The sequence below is a fragment of the Podarcis bocagei genome (genome assembly GCF_964188305.1).
Source record: "Podarcis bocagei genome assembly, chromosome: 17".
In the NCBI taxonomy this organism is placed as follows: Eukaryota; Metazoa; Chordata; class Lepidosauria; order Squamata; family Lacertidae; genus Podarcis; species Podarcis bocagei.
In genome coordinates this window covers 36,482,688-36,496,977 of record NC_138143.1, presented here as the reverse complement: position 1 = coordinate 36,496,977, position 14,290 = coordinate 36,482,688, and the positions used below count along the sequence as shown (strand labels likewise).

General features: G+C 44.9%; 1 protein-coding gene across 1 annotated transcript in view; it reads right to left on the bottom strand.

The window, feature by feature from the left end:
- The window catches only part of LOC308576560 (uncharacterized protein), an 83,983-nt gene that overhangs the window by 32,772 nt on the left and 36,921 nt on the right, over positions 1 to 14,290 (bottom strand). The window contains exons 10-17 of the mRNA XM_081175966.1: positions 11,796 to 11,952; positions 10,568 to 10,643; positions 8,395 to 8,488; positions 5,346 to 5,394; positions 5,122 to 5,239; positions 3,470 to 3,589; positions 1,120 to 1,283; positions 819 to 971 (exon numbers count right to left, since the gene is read on the bottom strand). Of these exons, the coding sequence (XP_081032092.1) occupies positions 819 to 971; positions 1,120 to 1,283; positions 3,470 to 3,589; positions 5,122 to 5,239; positions 5,346 to 5,394; positions 8,395 to 8,488; positions 10,568 to 10,643; positions 11,796 to 11,952 (931 nt within the window). The remainder of the gene's footprint in view (positions 1 to 818; positions 972 to 1,119; positions 1,284 to 3,469; positions 3,590 to 5,121; positions 5,240 to 5,345; positions 5,395 to 8,394; positions 8,489 to 10,567; positions 10,644 to 11,795; positions 11,953 to 14,290) is intronic.

The following is a 14,290-nucleotide window of genomic DNA, read 5'->3' as shown; positions in this document are numbered from 1 at the left end:
AGCTCACCCCGTTGCGGGGATTCAAACCGCCAATCTTCTGATCAGCAAGTCCTAGGCTCTGTGGTTTAACCCACAGCGCCACCCGTGTCCCATTGGCCCTTGCTAGCCCAGAACAAATTTTGAGTTTCTGAACTTCCTGTTCTTGGGAAGAAGGTCTTGGGTTTTTAAGAATTAGAAAACATCCAGGACAAACAGTTTTTAATGTGTACGTTTTTTCAGTTCCTTGGTGGTAGCGATATTTGGAGCCATCCTCACAACTGCAGAGTTACGATTTGCGAAACATATCTTTAGGTACCAGGCAAAAGCATTCCTCATCTCCCAGGCCTTTGGCTAATTAATCAATGGCCTTTTAAACTATGGAGTGTGTGTGTGTGTGTTATTGTTTTGCTTGTTACTATGTTACATATTTTTAATACAGTCAACCTTGGTCGTCGAATGTAATCTGTCCTGGAAGGCCGTTCAACTTCTGAAATGTTTGACAACCAAAAACTGAAAGCGGAAGCCTCGATACAATAGGGAAACTCAAAATGGAAGCTGTGTAGCACATTCGACTTCCGAAAATCATTTGAAAACCGGAACATTTACTTCCGGGGTTTTGGCATTTGGGAGCCGAAACATAGAATAACAGAGGCGTTCGGGAACCAAGGTTTGACTGTACTGTAAATCGCCCTGTCATCCTTGGGTGAAGGGTAGTATATCAAAGAAAGAAAGAAAGAAAGAAAGAAAGAAAGAAAGAAAGAAAGAAGGAAACAGCCAGCTAGAGACACACAAACATATAAGCTTTGTTAAATAGACTCCCAGCATTTCTGATAGTTTACCTATTTCCCGCATGTCCGTGTTTTCGGTGGGTCCATTGACTTTTTGCCCTTGCCTCTGTCTGATTTTGGTATCCAGGATGTGGCAGAAGCAGACAAGGATGGGGTTCGAGTGGTAGTGGTCCATCAAGATCATTGCAACCCAAGACTTGTGTGCTACAGTGAAATAAACACCATTCACCTGTTGATGCCAAACGCACCCTTCCATCCCCACAATGAAGCCACAATGCATTGGAAATGTAGATCGGTTCCGTATTTTGAGAACTTCCCAGTATCCACAGCATCCGTCTCTCGGGGTGCTTACCTTTATCACAGCCTTCAAAGCCCTTTGGCATCACTGGCCTGTCCAATCGTCCAATCAGGAAGGCTCCCAGGACAGTGCTGCGTAACACTCTCATGAGGCAGGAAAACAAGCCCACCACCACCGAGTGGAAGAATAAAAAGTAGCTGAAGTTTACAAAGGCTTTCCTGAAAAGGAAGAGATGTCTCAGCTGAGCAGTTCCACAGTCACCCACCCCCCCACAGAAAAAACTGGAGGCAGGACCAGGTGTATTTGCTTTCGAACTACAGCAAACATAGCTCAGACCAAAGCATAAATATTCTCCAAGTCTGAATTTGAAGGCAGATGCGGTTGCACTGAGCTTGCTACAATATTCAGAAATGCTTAGTGATTGTTCCTGCGCGTAGCTTAAGGAAATAAACGTCTCCACCCCCATCGTTCTGCCCGGACACTGAGGTCCAGCGCCGAGGGCCTTCTGGCGGTTCCCTCATTACGAGAAGCGAAGCTACAGGGAACCAGGCAGAGGGCCTTTTCGGTGGTGGCGCCCGCCCTGTGGAATGCCCTCCCATCGGATGTCAAGGTGATGGACAACTACCTGACATTCAGAAGACATCTTAAGGCGGCCCTATTCAGGGAAGCTTTTAATGTATGATATTTTAGTGTTTTTTGGTTTCTGTGGAAGCCGCCCAGAGTGGCTGGGGAAACCCAGCCAGATGGGCAGGGTACAAATAATAAACTATTATTATTATTATTATTATTATTATTATTATTATTATTATTATTATTATTATTATATTGTACTATATAATTAAACTTGTTGAATTTGAATAACTGTACTTGTTGAACGGTTGAAAAAGCTTTACTGCATTAACCCTGGACAAAAAGAAGGTGTCAGAAATAGCTTGTTGCTTCCAAGAAAATACAGATATACAAATGCATGTAAATAAGGGGAAATAGACATAAGTGATTTCACCCCATTAATCACCTCTCTTGGAATACAAGAGGGTAGCACTTTGACTTGAATTACACAAGCAGCGCCGCTGCTATTCCCTTTGTTTGCAGAAGGGGGAGTCAAAGTAGACATTATTGGACTAGCAACTCCCATCAGCCTCAGTCAGCATAGTCAGTGGTCAGAGATGATGGGAATTGTAGTACAACAGTATCTGAAGAGCACTAAGTTCATTATGCCTGGTTTATTGGTTTTTAATAAGGAATATAGGCAGACCAGAATATGAAAAGACAAGCAGAGACAGAAATCTGAAGACAGGGAGGAGCCATTTTGCAACATGGGTTTAAAGGTAAATTCTGGTTCTGAAAAAGACTATGGACTGCGGGTGTCATAAAAGGCTTGTTTAGGGACTCGAAGGATTTGCAACTTGGAGCTGATTGACATGTTCAGAAGAATCTTGTGGCCGAGGGAACATTTCAGATTGTGGGAAGGGTGAAAGCAAGAGTTTCATCACCATTATCAGTGGTGGCCTTTTTATAAATATAACATGCTGCTAAAGGATGTGGAGAGACAAAATATTATGGCGGCGGTAAACAAAATTTGCTCCCCCATATTCTATGATTTAAATATCTTAGATAGCAGAGCCAATTACGTCACTAAATTAATAATCCCAGCCCAACGTAGGGCTTTTATGCTGGCCCGGTTGAATGTCTTTCCCTCAGCATTTGTCTGGGGAAGATATCAAAACATCCCTAGAAACAAGAGATTCTGCAGATGCTCTATGAATGTCCCGGACACTGTAGAGCATATTCTCTTTCATTGCCCATTGTACAGTACGCTCCGTCAACGCGTGCTGTCCTCTCTTTTGGGTGGTCTGGAACCCCAGCAAGGTAAATGTGCGGGATTCTGCCTATCCGACGTTGACCAAAGGGTTACGGCAGGGGTAGCCGAGTTTTTGGCTGCAGTGCTCCAAGGAGCGGGTTAACAAGGAAAACCACTGATTTTATATGTATATATATATATATATGATTGTAGCCAACTGCTGCCTTTTTATATATATTTCAAGGCTTTTACATGTTATTTTTCCTTCTTACGGTTTTATTTGCATAATGCCTAATAAAGGTTTGATTTCAATTTTCAATAAATATAACATGCTGCAGGGATAGCTCATAGAATTGTAGAGTTGGAAGGGACCCAGGGGTCATCTAGTCCAACCCCCCTGCAATACAGGAATCTCCAAAAAAAAAAAAGCATCCATGATGACCATAAAATCTCTGATTAAAACCCTCCAAGGAAGGAAAGTCCACAACCTCCTGAGGGAGACTTCCCATCTTCCCATCTTGCATGATTTTCCTAGGTGCCCTAATGGAATACCTTTATTCAAGGAATTGAAGACCAGGAATAGTCTCACTCCCTGATACCAACCTGTTGTCAAGTGCCAGAGGTCTCTGATCATCTTTTGGTGAAATCTTCGGCTGAAGAAATACTCGAGAACCTGCAAACAACTCCAGTCTCCTCAAAAGCATGACGAGGACAAATGAAAGACTGTGAGGCAGAAAAGGAAGATAAAACTATTTTAAGAAAATTATAACCACTGCAAGGAAGTGGAGACAAAGAGTTGTTTTCAGGTAAGTTCTAGTCAGACCAGCTGAAATGAATGTAAAAGGACCCCCTGGACAGTTAAGTCCAGTCAAAGGCGACTCTGGGGTTGCGGCGCTAATCTCACTTTTCAGGCCGAGGGAGCCAGCGTTTGTCCACAGACAGCTTTCCGGGTCATGTGGACAGCAGGACTAAACTGCTTCTGGCACAATGGAACACTGTGATAGAAACCAGAGCACACAGAAGCACCATTTACCTTCCCACCGCAGTGGTACCTATTTATCTACTTGCACTGGCCTGCTTTAGAACTATTAGGTTGGCAGGAGCTGGGACAGAGCAACAGGGGCTCACTCCATCGCAGATTCGAACTGCCGACCTTCTGATTGGCAAGGCCAAGAGGCTCAGTGGTTTAGACCACAGCTCCACCCGCGTCCCTCTTCTTATTTACACACTTCCAAATCTGTCTCCTGGTTTGTTGGGGTGGGGGGCGGCAGCATCAAATTGTGTGGTTCGTTGGGGAAAGTACCGTGTGCTTTTGGTGGTGGTTTGCTTGTTTGCTGGCAACACACAATTTCTTCCCTTCCTACCTTGTAACTGTGGAGTTGCATGGTCTTCGATGGGTGAATGAACCTAAGACAGTGGTGTACAAACTTTTTTCAAGGAGGGCCAGATTTGATGAAGTGAAGGGCCGTGAGGGCCAACCAGGGTTGTTGACTTTTTGCTAAGGTTTTTTTTTAGGATTTTACCCCTGGAAGTAAACTGCCACAGGGGCCGGATTTAACCAACCAGTGGGCTGGATTAGGCCCCTGAGATGGACTTTGGACCTGCCTGACCTAAGATAAGCATGCCCATTAACTTCAACGGGTCTGCTCCATGCCCCCCCCCCCAACTGATCACAAGATGCAACACATGCCCATCAACTTTAAGGGGGCCTGACTCCCTCAAATATTTTATACGGGGGGAGCAAAGGGACCTGAGGCCCTAGGAACTGGCTCCTATGCCACAGAACAATCACTCCAATCCTCAATCCCTCATCAGTGAATTAAAAAAAAAATCTTTATTTGTTTAGTGGAATCTGTACAGTGCTTAGCTGTTAAAACCTTCAAGCGCTTTATATAAAATACAGTCGTACCTCAGAAGTCGAACGGAATCCGTTCTGGAAGTCCCTTCGACTTCCAAAACATTCGAAAACCAAATTGTGGCTTCTGATTGGCTGCAGGAACCCACGGAACCCGCGTCAGACGTTCGGGTTCCAAAGAACGTTCGCAAACCAGAACACTCACTTCCGGGTTTGCGGCATTCAGGCGCCAAAACATTCGACTCACAAGGTGTTCGACTTCCGAGGTATGACTGTAATATAAACTATAAAGTTTATTAACAAAAGAAGTTAGCCTTTTTCTTTTTTTCGTTTACAAATTATAAAAAGCCGTTATTATTTTTAAGAAAAGAGAGCTATTCTTCTGAAAACTGACACTTACATCACAGTTCCCCACTTGTCCAGAAGTTTGGCCCATTCACCATGTACCATGGGCAAAATAATCACATACACAAGAATCATCCCAGCTACAAACTGCATCAGATGCATGATCAGGTAACCTGGATGGAAGATAAAAGTTGTCAACATGGAATTGGGGGAGAGGGATGGTAACACCAGCCCCCTATGAACTTATGCCAAAGGCCCGAGAGACAAGTTATCACATACCCCATATTATGTATGCGATTTGGTAAGCGGTGAATCTTCCCAGTGCTAGCTGTTGATGTAAAGACAAAAAGAAAGGACGATTCGTTTATGCAGGCATGCCACAAACACAATTTGGAAGCAAAAATATAAATATAACTATTGTGTTTCCAAGCACAATTCCAAGTGTTGGTGCTGATCCTTAAAGCCCTATACCTGAAGGAGCGCCTCCACCCCATCGTTCAGCCTACACACTGAGGTCCAGCTCTGAGGGCCTTCTGGTGATTCTCTCATTGCCAGAAGTGATGTTACAGGGAACCAGGCAAAGGGCCTTCTCGGTGGTGGCACCTGCCCTGTGAAATGCCCTCCCATCAGATGTCAAGGAAATAAACAACTATCTGATGATTAGAAGACACCTGAAGGCAGTCCTGTTTAGGGAAGTTTTTAATGACTGATGTTTTAATGTATTTTTAATCTCTGGTTGGAAGCCGCCCAGAGTGGTTGGGGAAACCCAGTCAAATGGCTGGGGTATAAGTAATAAATTATTATTATTATTATTATTATTATTATTATTATTATTATTATTATTATTATTATTAGCATATGAAATCTAAGGGGGTAACCCCAACCTGACAGTAGCATGTAACCTTATGTCAGAATCAGGTTCCTAAATAAAGCAAGAGAATTGACTTTAAAGGACTGTGTGAACAAATTGAACGTGGGGTTATCACACAAACCTGATTTTCACCAGACATTCTTCTCAAGGTAAGGTTCTGAGACTAGAAGTAAGCCCCGCTGAGGGGGAAATAGCTGGGGTTTCAGGGGAGGGGGAACGTTCAGCACCTCCTGCCCTCCCTTAGGTAAAGGGTAAAGGGACCCCTGACCATTAGGTCCAGTCGTGGCCGACTCTGGGGTGGCAGCGCTCATCTCGCTTTATTGGCCGAGGGAGCCGGCATTCAGCTTCCGGGTCATGTGGCCAGCATGACTAAGCCACTTCTGGAGAACCAGAGCAGCACACGGAAACCCAGTTTACCTTCCCGCCGGAGTGGTATCTATTTATCTACTTGCACTTTGTGCTTTCGAACTGCTAGGTTGGCAGGGACCGAGCAACGGGAGCTCACCCCATCGCGGGAATTTGAACCGCCGACCTTCTGATTGGCAAGTCCTAGGCTCTGTGGTTCAACCCACAGCGCCACCCGCGTCCCTCACCCTCCTATATAGGAAAATGGGCACAGTTCACAAAAAATTCATCTACGGGGTATAGTCATTAGTGTCAGACTAAGACCAGGAAAATCCAGGAAAGAGTCTCCACTCAGCCATGAAGTTTTATTTAAAACAAAAACTTGTACTTGTTTGTTGAAATATAAATATTTCAACAAACAAAATAAGCTAGCTAGGTAACCTTGAACCAGATCAGTGCCAGATTACCAAACAGGCAGAAAAGGCTCTGGTCTATGGGCCCTGTACCCTGTTAGGATATTTCCGTTCCACCTTAAAAAGGGGACAGGCTGTTGTGAGTCACAGCCTGCATACTTCCTGCTCACAGGAAGTTTCTGCTTTGTTTATAGCTTTTGTTTCTCTCTGTTGCCTGGACAGGAAGGCAGGCAGTCATGTTTTTTCTTTGTTCTGACCACCTCTGAAAAACGCTGTAAATATGTTGCTCTCCTTGGTGAATCTTCCATTTGGAAACTCTGTGAAAAGGGCGTGTATGAGTCCTGGAATGTGGACAGTTATTTCTGAGGCTCATGTTGCTAATTGACTGATACCAGTGGCGTAGCGCGGGGGGTGCAGGGGGGGCCGGCCGCACCGGGCGCAACATCTGGGGGTTAGGGTTAGGGGGCGCAAATCCACGGGTTAGGGGGCGCAAATTACTTGCCTTGCCCCGGGTGCTGACAACCCACGCTACGCCACTGACTGATACTGTTCATACGGCAGACCGGGAGTCGACGTGGAGGCATGGTGGCCTTTGTCTCCCTGGCAGTATCCCACCACCTTTTAGGGGCCCCATGACAATGGCTCAAAATAGGCAACAGCCCCCTTCTGCTCAACTGATCTGCAAAAACCATGTGCCTCTGTGTGTCGTGCAATTGTGTGTGTGTGAAATGGATGGCCACATCCATTGCTAGTATGTGCAACCCACCCATGGGTTGGCCAAAAAAAGGTTAGCCACCCTGTGTCTCATAGAAATATATTCAGGGCTTGTTATTCCCTTTCAGGAAATGAAAACGCATTTTCTGGACTTCTGCTGTCTCCACCGCACTCCAGTCTAACGCAAGGGAAGCCAACATGATGCCCTTCAGATTTGCAGGACTACGATTCCACAAATGCTGGCCATGTAGGCTAGGGCTCACAGGGAAATGGAGTCCATCAACAATAGGAGAGGACTGGTTCCCTCTTCAGCTGCTGAGTCTCTCCCAACCTGTGTGAGCCCTTCCACCTCCCGTCCTTCCGGTGGCAGTTCCCTGACAGAGGGCTTTCATGAAATCAAAACAATTCCACAATAAATATGTTCTCTATCCATCTACTTTTCTCAACTGCCTAGGAAGAGGTCCTGGAATCTCAAAGCGAAAAACTGGGCTCTGGTAAAGTGACTGTAAGTTGACTTTTGACTGAAAGAGTGTCCAGGTCCACCACATCCATGCTAGGATTTTAAGGCATTTATTATTATTATTATTATTATTATTATTATTATTATTATTATTATTATATTTATACCTTGCCCATCTGGCTAGGTTTCCCCAGCCACTCTGGGCAGCTTACAGCACATTAAAATTGTCAAACATCAAACATTAAAAAATTCCCAATACAGGGCTGCCTTCAGATGTCTACTAAAAGTCAGATAGTTGTTTATTTCCTTGACATCTGATGGGAGGGCGTTCCACAGGGTGGGCACCATCACTGAGAAGGCCCTCTGCCTGGTTCCCTGTAACCTCACTTCTCACAGTGAGGGAACCGCCAGAAGGCCCTTGGAGCTGGACCTCAGTGTCTGGGCTGAACGATGGGGGTAGAGATGCTCCTTCAGGTATAGGAATGAAAACTCCTATATGGGGTGAAAATAGGAGTAAAAACTCACCACACATTGAGTAGATGGCACAGTTTCCGATTCCGATTCCGATTCCGTCAGAAAGTAGGACTTCTTGCCTGCCCGCAGCTTCTTTATGTGTTTTCTAGTGAGGAAAATGTTTTTTAAAATGTTTGGAGACATCGCTCTAGTAGGTGACATCTGGATCTTTTGAAAGGCAGGTCCCATCATCCCCAGCCAGCATGTCAGGGATGATAGGAATTGTAGTCTGACAACATCTGGAAGCAACCAGATTAGGGAAGGCTACCTTCACACCTCCTCTAACATCTGTACGGCACAAGAAGGGGAAAGTCTCAATTTTAGCATCAGTGGCCAGATACCTAAAATTAGGAGCAGCGTGGTGCCCTCCTGATATTGCTAGACTACAATACCCATCATCCCTGACCACTGGCCACGCTGGTTTAGACTAATGGGAATTGTAGTGCATTTGTAGAGCACCACATTGGCTGCTTCTCCCCTAAGAATCTATCACACACTTAGAAGAAGGAAATTTGTGTCTCGTCACCACCAGCCAGAAGTGCCAACTTGCCCCCGCAACCGTGAGTGCCCGGGGCCATGGGTGCCAGGCAGCGTGCATGGCCCTGGCACTGAAATTTGTGGGTGCCTAGCCCCTTCATCTTAAAAAGCAAAGACATCACCTTGCCAACAAAGGTCCGTATAGTTAAAGCTATGGCTTTCCCAGCAGTGATGTATGGAAGTGAGAGCTGGACCATAAAGAAGGCTGATCGCCGAAGAATGGATGCTTTTGAAATATGGTGCTGGAGGAGACTCTTGAGAGTCCCATGGACTGCAAGAAGATCCAACCTCTCCATTCTGAAGGAAATCAGCCCTGAGTGCTCACTGGAAGGACAGATCCTGAAGCTGAGGCTCCAAGTCTTTGGCCACTTCATGAGAAGAGAAGACTCCCTGGAAAAGACCCTGATGTTGGGAAAGATGGAGGGCAGAAGGAGAAGGGGACGACAGAGGACGAGATGGTTGGACAGTGTTCTCGAAGCTACCAGCATGAGTTTGACCAAACTGCGGGAGGCAGTAGAAGATGGGAGTGCCTGGCGTGCTCTGGTCCAGGGGGTCACGAAGAGTCAGACACGACTAAACAACAACAACAACAGCCCCTTCATGGGCAATTTTGTGGGTGCTCGGGCACCTAGGATGCCAGGGAGTTGGCATATATGCCACCACCACAAGAGAAGCTCAGTTGCAGACTTCCCAGGAATAATCAGTTCAAGCTTACCTTAAAAAAAAAAGTTTTTTATTGTTGCATATAAAAACCCTCCACAGTTTTCATCCAACTTCATTGGCTTATGACAGTACAGTGGTACTTCTGGATGTGAATGTGATCCGTTCCGGAGCCACGTTCGCATCCTGAAGCTAACGTAAGACGCGACTGCACGTCTGCGCATGCACGGATCGCGTTTCACCACTTCTGCGCATGCGCATGACATCATTTTGTGCGTCTGCGCATGCGCGAGCGGCAAAACCCGGAAGTAATGCGCTCCATTACTTCCAGGTCGCTGCGGAGCACAACCCGAAAATATTTAAGCTGAAGCGTATTCATCCCAAGGTATGACTGTACCACAAAGTCTTGCTTTTTTTTAACACTTGTCTTGCTGTTTTTAACACTTGATTGGGAGCTGCCCAGAGTGGCTGGGGAAAGTCAGCCAGATGGGCGGGGTATAAATAATAATAAATTATTATTATTATTATTATTATTATTATTATTATTATTATTATTATTATTATTACTATTGCTGCTTTGTCAGGGAAATAGTTGGAGCAGTTTCACTGGAAGACCACATGAAAAAGCATTCTCCATTTGTGGATCTAGCAAGGGTCTTGGCCCACAGGGTTGCAGAAAACACTCGGTTTCACTGAGTGCTGATGCAGCAGTGCCACAGTTAGTATTATGTCTCCACTGGCATTTTCGCTAACCACAGTTTGCCCAGACCACAGTATAGCAAGCTCACTATTACCCCACACTGTCAACCGCGGTTTGTCGCCGGCAAAAATGCCCATATGAAAACCAGGCTAACCACAGTTATAATCAAACCTGAAAGGGAAGAGGGAATGCCCGTGCGAGTGGGCAAGCCCAGTGGACGTTCCCAAATCCTGATAAGGCAATTGCCAGTATTACTTTTGCCCTAGGATATCCACAGCATATCCATACCTGTAGCAGGCTAACATTAACAGTACGTAAGCAACACTCATGACAGAGGAAGTAACGGTTGTGCAAATCCAAACACCTGTGAAACAAGCAAAAAGACACAATCCATACAATATTCTTTGAACACATTGGAAAATATGAACTGACTTAGCCATGCCAGGAACACTTTCAGTTTGAAAACAAACAATGCAAAACATGTGCTTATCACTGATCTTCTAAACATCTGTACTGTACTGAAACTCTGATGTGCTACAACATCTGCCTTTTAATCATATAGGGATAAACATGTATCCTTGCTTTAAACATCTTCTTGGTTCTTCGCTTGTGAACTGCTCAGGGTAGATTTGGAAGGGCAAAACTTAAATGGATACACCACATGAAAACTTTTTACGTTGAGATCTGGCCATGCTAAAGCGCTAGGGTTTGTCAACATCCAGAGAAGAAACCTGAACTTCTGAACATGGAACACCCCTCCCAGAGCAGAGCACCACGATGCTCATAAGCAGAGATGAGAAACTCAGAGCCATGAGCCAAATCATGGCTGAGGTTATTACCCCTCTACTATTGTCCATGCTCGGTCGCTCAGCTACTGTGACCTTTTTTTTAGCAGATCAAGATGATCAGGCGACAGCAAAAACTGCAAGGTTTTTAGCAGGGTCAATTAGAATAAGATCTATTATTTGGTTATTGATTGAAACCTCCAAAATGTACCGTATTTTTTGCTCTATAAGACTCACTTTTTCCCTCCTAAAAAGTAAGGGGAAATGTGTGTGCCTCTTATGGAGCGAATGCAGGCTGCGCAGCTATCTCAGAAGCCAGAACAGCAAGAGGGATTGCTGCTTTCGCTGCACAGCAATCCCTCTTGCTATTCTGGCTTCTGAGATTCAGAATATTTTTTTTCTTGTTTTCCTCCTCCAAAAACTAGGTGCGTATTGTGGTCTGGTGCGTCTTATAGAGCGAAAAATACAGTATTTTGTATAGTTAAGTTTTTACCTCTATCTTCAGTACGTTTTGTTTTGTTTTGTTTTGTTTTGTTTTGTTTTGTTTTGTTTTGTTTTGTTTTGCTTTGCTTTGTTTTGTTTTGTTTTGTTTTGTTTTGTTGTTATGGCTAGTGGCTGATGCAAATATAGATTCTTTGGATTCATATAATACCCTCTGTCCATCTAGCCCCAGCGGGTCCTCCTCCAAATAATACAATAGTTAGATTTAGGATGCAAAACTTTCCCCCTACCTTCTACAACGATATTGAATTCTCCAAAAGACTTGGAAAGGGCCATGGTTTCTTCTAATTCGTCAGGAGAAGATTGAAGCAGGTGGTCTAGCAATGTTTTAAGATTTTTTAGCATGTCGAAAAAAAACTTGGATACAATAAATTCACCTACAACAAACTGGAGGATACACAGAAGATGAAGACAACAACAGTGGCTATCTCCAAAGAAAGATGATAGGATAAAACAACGTATTATACTTTTCTGAAATAAAAATAATACAGTGGTACCTCGGGTTAAGAACTTGATTCGTTCTGGAGATCCATTCTTAACCTGAAACTGTTCTTAACCTGAAGCACCACTTTAGCTAATGGGGCCTCCTGCTGCCACTGCTGCACAATTTCTGTTCTCATCCTGAAGCAAAGTTCTTAACCCGAGGTACTATTTCTGGGTTAGCGGAGTCTGTAACCTGAAGCGTCTGTAACCCAAGGTACCACTGTAACTAGTTATTAATATACAGTCATACCTTGCATCCAGAACTCCTTGTGAGTTGAACGTTTTGACTCCCTAACACAGCAAACCCGGAAGTGAGTCTTCTGGTTTGTGAACATTCTTTGGAAGCCAAACATCCACCGGGGCTTCCGCAGCTTCCGATTGGCTGCAGGAGCTTCCTGCAGCCAATCAGAAGCCATGCTTTGGTTTCCGAACGTTTTGGAAGTCAAATGGACTTCCAGAACGGATTCTGTTCAACTTCCAAGGTACAACTGTACCTAGAAATGACAAAGGACCAAGAAACTATTCAGAAATCATTATGTCCCTCAGCTGAATGATATAAAGGAAGATATAGGGTGGTCTTTAACTTGTGCAATTAATGTCACTAGGGACTCAGCTACATTAGTGAAGAAAATAGAGAGGAAAGGGTGTTTTAAATGCGTTATAACACTGACACCAGATGGCATCCTTCAACATTTTTTGATGTGTCTAGATCCAGCCTAGGACCGTGATTTAGTGTTTCTCGACTGATTTGAGAAGGAAAGGAAAGGGAGCTATTTAAACAATGATTTATTTATTTTGGAAGCACCTACTGCATTTGCTTATAATGTCAAACTATGCTTTAGTGCTACATGGAAACATTCCCACAACTCGTTTCAAAACAGGCCAGCTTCAAACTATGGAATTACACAGCTGGTTTGTTTAACAAACCAGAGCCTGTTTCAAGCCAGGATCCCTGGTTGGTACATCACGACAGACTGATACTCTTTGAAAGTGAAGCAAAATATTGCAGAAGTCTTCCACCCATCCAAATGCGAGGAGGACAGGGTGGGAGGAGCATGCGAGCCCAACACTTTGCTCAGAATCACTGCAGCTCAGCCACATAGCGCTAAAAACCATGGCTTCTGGTTATGTGCAGATGCAGCCATTGTAAGGAATCTAGAATAAGTTGAAGACTAGGCTGGCACCAGGCACACACCCCTGCCCTTAGAATTGACCCACCCTTTTCTTCTCATTGGGACGCAGGTGGCGCTGTGGGTTAAACCACAGAGCCTAGGACTTGCCAATCAGAAGGTCGGCAGGTTCGAATCCCCGCGTCGGGGTGAGCTCCCGTTGCTCGGTCCCTGCTCCTGCCAACCTAGCAGTTCGAAAGCATGTCAAGTGCAAGTAGATAAATAGGTACCGCTCTGGTGGGAAGGTAAACGGTGTTTCCATGCACTGCTCTGGTTCGCCAGAAGCGGCTTAGTCATGCTGGCCACATGACCTGGAAGCTGTACGCCGGCTCCCTCAGCCAATAAAGCGAGATGAGCGCCACAACCCCAGAGTCGGCCACAACTGGACCTAATGGTCAGGGGTCCCTTTACCTTTTACCTTTCTTCTCATATGCAACAATTGAATACAGCACTGTCTTTTCAGTAGTTTCTTGAGGGGGGGTTAGCCCTTCTCTGAATCTGTTTTAATTTTTCTAACTTCACATATATTTTTATTCACAATATCCATCATTTTTATTGTATTCTGTATGTTTTTATGCCAATCAACTTAATTTTTTTAAAAAGACTAGACTGGCACCAAGCACATCGCCGTCACCACCCTTAGCTTCAGTGCCAGATTTATGTATAAGCTAAACAAGCTATAGCTTAAAAGGACCCCTAACTATTAGGTCTAGTCGCGACCAACTCTGGGGTTGCGGCGCTCATCTCGCTTTACTGGCTGAGGGAGCCGGCGTACAGCTTCCAGGTCATGTGGCCAGCATGACTAAGCCGCTTCTGGTGAACCAGAGCAGCACACGGAAACGCCGTTTACCTTCCCGCCGGAGTGGTACCTATTTATCTACTTGCACTTTGACGTGCTTTCAAACTGCTAGGTTGGCAGAGGCAGGGACCGAGCAACGGGAGCTCACCCCGTTACGGGGATTCAAACCGCCGACCTTCTGATTGGCAAGTCCTAGGCTCTGTGGTTTAACCCACAGCACCACCCGGTCCCCCTTAAACAAGCTATAGCTTAGGGCCTCAAAAAAATTTAAAGG